Below are 5,144 nucleotides of genomic sequence, written 5' to 3'. Positions count from 1 at the left end.
TTAAAAAACCGCAGTGCGCACCTCCTTGGTTGTAAAAGGCCTGCAAAGACGATCCATATCATCTTGGGATAGCGAGTGCTCAAGAGGCTGAAGCAAGTCCTCGAATGCAGAGTGGTCTCGCCACTCCACATTTCCATTTGAGGATAAAAAGAGATCCATAAAGGTATTCTGGAATTCATTTCGAATGTGATCCATATCATAATACCAAATTCCATCCGATCCTTTAATCCCATGGATGTGATTTCTGCCTGCCCGACCTTTAACCCAATTAAAGAAGTATTTGGTGCATGTATCCCCATCAACCATCCATTTAACCTTCGCCCTTTGTTTCCAGAAAGCCGCCGCCGCCCTTGCAAACTCCGTCACTTCCTCATTCACTGCAGAATATTCCTCATCCCCATTTCCGGCGATGGCTAAAGACATCCCCTGCTCCAATTTTTGATCGAATTCTTCCCATTTCATGCGCCATTCAGCACGTTTATCTAGAGCCCAATGTTTAGCACACGTCCTTATTCTAGCTAATTTCCTATTCACTTGGTACGCCGGTGATCCTATGACAGTCCTCCTCCACTCATTCCGAATCTTCTCCATGCATTCCTCATGTTCTAAGACCCAGGCATCAAGCTTATATGGTCTACTTCCTTTTGCATCCACAAGGTTCAGATCCACTTCAATAGGTGCATGATCCGAAATTTGGATTGGGTAATGTTTGATACCAGTATTAGGGAAAAAAGTAAACCAATCCTTTGATCCATAGGCCTTATCAATTCGCTCATAAACTCGCTTCTCACCCTTACGATTATTGCACCACGTGAAACGTGGTCCTTTGAACAGTATATCCAAGAGTTCATTACGAATTTTCCATAAGTTAAAATCATCCGCCCCTCCTATAGCCCTTTGACTCAAACTTAATTTATCACATCGGTACTCAACTTGATTAAAATCCCCCACCATTAGGAAGGGGGCCTTACAAGACTCAAGCCATTTCTCCACCTCGTGCAACACCGAAGCACGCAAACTCACACAAGGCGCACCATAAAAGAGCACGAGATACCAATCTAAACCATTATACTTTTTAACCAAGAGGATAATAAAATGATTACAAGCCTTGACAACCGACATCCGAGACTCCTTCCTCCATCCCACCCAAAGCCCTCCCGATGCTCCCACCGCATCAACCCCAAAAGACTTATCAAAACCAAAAGACCTAAACAACGGAGAAACCCTACTAACATTACATTTAGTTTCAACTAAAAACAGGAAATCATAAAACTTAGTACCTACCAACGCTCTTATTTTTGGAATTGTAGGAGCGAGCGTATTATTGAGACCTCTACAATTCCATACAAGTCCCATCATGGTGAGTGAGGAGGTTGTGAAAGCCCAACCTCCGCAAAGCCATCATCATCCGGATCAAATCCCCCTCCATTCACAGATGGGAGTGAGGAATCACTTGACTCCACCATCACTACGTCTTCAACATGAACTCTGAAACCCCACGTGGGCTGCATCTGTTCTTCCACTGTATTTGCAGGTGACCAACACCTTCTCTTCGCCATCTTGCGCAGATACTCCTTAGCCTCCTCCATAGATTGCTTTGCTGATTCAGGTATGATATAATCCCCAGCATCTGTACAGCATTTTCTCTTTCTTGCCCCTCTGATTTCCTTCTTGCAATCTTCTCCCATATCAGAAATATGGTAAGTGTAACACCCGCATACTCCAAGTGCCTTACCAAGACCACTCAGGTATAAGGATGCCACCATCTCGGTTACCCGAGGCATGATATTCATAAGACAATAACGAAACAACTTTAAAAGTAAATAAAGTTTAAAGTGATTACATAGCAATTCCAAACTGATAAAAAGAAATACAAGATTCTCGACGGTCTCTGCTAAAACTATCAAAGCTACAAAACATCGTCGACCACAGGTGAAGACTTCTAACGCCACGTGATGACTCATCCTGCTATCCCATACACGCTCATATCATACCGCTCAATAATCGCTCACCACCCCGAATGGATCACCACATTTTTAAAACATTTAAACGGGTCGACTAATCACACAACTCAATATATCAACAATAAGATAAACAGACAGCTTAACCGTCACACACACACAATCACGCCAATCCCAACAATCTCAATCACGATCGTCCACTAGACCACGCCACGCGTGGGGGACCGCACCGCACCCCACCAAATCCCCGCTCCTCATAATGAGCGATAACCCCGTCCATTAATGTGCACATCCCCTTCCGTGGCGGGTTCCACGAAGGGCGAAACTAGGGCGTGAGGCCACTTCCGCAAGTGACCCCACTCAGCCGAGGACACGCCTCGAGAACCAGCGACAAACAATCACAATCAACAAACCCTCACAATACAATTACTATATTATTCAATCAACCACAACACATCAACAATCATCCCATTATGGGACTAATACTGAGTAGGAAATCCTACTGCGAAAGCACAACGATCGAATGGTATCAGATCAACAAATTGTATCAAAAAGCCTCTTCTACAAAACCTCCTCCTATCATACAAACACATAAACACTACCAAATCACAATCTACACAAAACCCCAAAATCCCCATATTAGGGTTTAACCAACTTAAAGGAAAAACGGTAAAAAGGGTACATAGATCTTACCCTCGACGCAAGGATCTCAACGGTATAACCAACGATGAAAACCGACCTTCCAAACTCCGGAATTTGCTAACAATGCGATTAAGATGATGAACGTACTTGCTTTCTCTCTTTGACAGTAAATTAGGTTTTGCAAAAGTGTTTAGAATGATGACGGAAAAGGTTATATATCTTAATCGCATAATTAACAAAACCCGATAAAAACTCCTCAGAAAACCGGCTACTCGATCGAGTAGCTAAGGTACTCGATCGAGTACCCCCTTACTCGATCGAGTATCCTAGTTACTCGATCGAGTACCCAACAGGTCAGAAACTATTTTAAAACGTAACTCACCCTTACTCGACAGAGTAAGGTCTACTCGATAGAGTACCCAAAGACTCATAAATACGGAGTATTACAGTCTTCCCTCCTTAAAAAGAACTTTGTCCCCGAAGTTCAACCCATACTCAAAAACAAACATACTAACTCGATCAAGACACAACAACGTGACTAAGAACTCAAAACAAAACTCCAACCCAAACATGAACTCGTAACACCAACCCCACTAACTATTCCTACCTCCACAACATGGCTCACGATATCGTATCGACTCCATTATATCTCTCTCAACACTAACTCCATACACTACCAACTAGTTCCGTAATACATCATCCAGAGCCAATCCAATATCAAAATACCCCTAACATCAAACGGAATGTTACATTCTACCACCCTTAAAAGGAACTTCGTCCTCGAAGTTTACTTACACTCATAAACATCATCATGCCACTATCAAAACTCTCGAACTCCTAAACATCACACTACTACAAGCACGGCCATGGCCTTTTAACAACATCAACCACAAAACAAATCCCTCCTTTACGCTATGCTAACACTCTACTTCCAATTATTTTACAACATGCACAACCATGAAACTCACTTTTATCGCATCCTACTCCTCTTAAGACAAATGTTACGTCCTCGTAACTCACTAATACTAAATCCTTAGTTAAATCATCTCATCCTCCTTATCACCACCACATGTCAAAGATAACCGCCTATAACCTCATTTCTATAACCGTTTCTATTTCCATGGCTTTCTTACTTAAACAGTTCTCATACTTCAATTCACTCTGCACTCCATCTAACTAATACTGCAAAACCCTTAGCAAAACCAATACTCCAACTCTTCCACATTACCGCAACATGACATACCTCTCTATATAGACTATATAAAACTTCTATCGCCAAAAGCATAACTCACTATCCACACGTGTTACGTACACTCACACAAGATCCTCAAGTTCTTTTCTTTCATCACTGCAAAACTCATACATGACTTAACAAGACACTAAATCCAAACACCCTTCCCTCACTGGCCCAACTAAAGATTAAAACCACCTGCAGCTTTCGGATCATTACCACACATGTTCTACGAATCACTTGCCATGACTATGTGCACCGATGTTTCATCTACAACAAGGTCAAAAGTTCTGTACAACCTCTTACAACTGTGCCCTATCAACAGAAAATCACTATACCATCACAACAACAAAACATACACAACGTTCTCCCATATCATACTCTACCCTCACACCCAAGTTGAAACTGTTAAGAAACATCAACAAACAAAACAACAGTCTACATGTTCAACCAAAACTCACAAAGAACGACAACAAACAAAACAACAATCTATGTATAACTGGTATGCACTTTCGAAAACTCGTATCATAATCATCCCGCCTACTCCACCACAACCGGTGACGGCATCACAACACCGTCACCAACAACCGCACCGCAATGCGAAAATACCCGCATCACAACACGAAGTACCGTGCCCGGATCACCACCCGAGGCACCACAACCGCACCGATAGACATCACAACTTACTCAAACCCATAAACACTGACTCAAAGATAACTTCTCAGGCAAGAAAAACTTACTCAAATCCACTTTATTAAATCACAACGCAACATATTATATGGATAAACAGATAAGCACCTCGTGAACATCATCTCTACCATTTCACGGAATACACATGTGTTATCAATACACATAAAATTATAACTAGCCATGCCAAATCAATCAAATTATTACCTTTTTAGCCTCATTCCATCAGATTGTCGTACCCTACATATATCACAAACATTCATATAACATCTTTATAACTATCACACCATACCGCTTCTCGTGAGGTTCGAACCTCACACAAACATTTATACACATCATAGACCCATAATCACATCCAACTAGTCAATCCTGATCACGTAAGTTACCACTCGATAAAGGTTACCTGTCGCCCGAGCTTAACTCATATGCCCCTCATAACATATTTTCCCATTCGCATAACCATCACCTCATGTCATACCATTAATATTCAACCACTAGCGTTCGCCTCATATAACCACATCTTATACTCCCTTACAACCATACATATCAATCCGGCCTTTGTAAAATCAACCTCTAGGATCTTGTCTTTCTTATCTATCATCACCCTTAACCACTAGTGACAA

General features: G+C 41.8%; 1 protein-coding gene across 1 annotated transcript; it reads right to left on the bottom strand.

The window, feature by feature from the left end:
• LOC141655145 (uncharacterized) lies at positions 1 to 1,356 on the bottom strand. Its single transcript, XM_074462236.1, has one exon. The coding sequence runs from the start codon at positions 1,354 to 1,356 to the stop codon at positions 1 to 3; it is 1,356 nt and encodes a 451-aa protein (XP_074318337.1).
• Between the last annotated feature and the right edge of the window lie 3,788 nt (positions 1,357 to 5,144).

This window comes from Silene latifolia, chromosome 5 (genome assembly GCF_048544455.1).
Source record: "Silene latifolia isolate original U9 population chromosome 5, ASM4854445v1, whole genome shotgun sequence".
Classification (NCBI taxonomy): Eukaryota; Viridiplantae; Streptophyta; class Magnoliopsida; order Caryophyllales; family Caryophyllaceae; genus Silene; species Silene latifolia.
This window is presented reverse-complemented; position numbering and strand designations above follow the sequence as displayed.

What these genes read in the sequence shown, in the direction of transcription:
- LOC141655145 (XM_074462236.1), bottom strand. Translation starts at nt 1,356, where the DNA reads ATGGGACTTGTATGGAATTGTAGAGGTCTCAATAATACGCTCGCTCCT.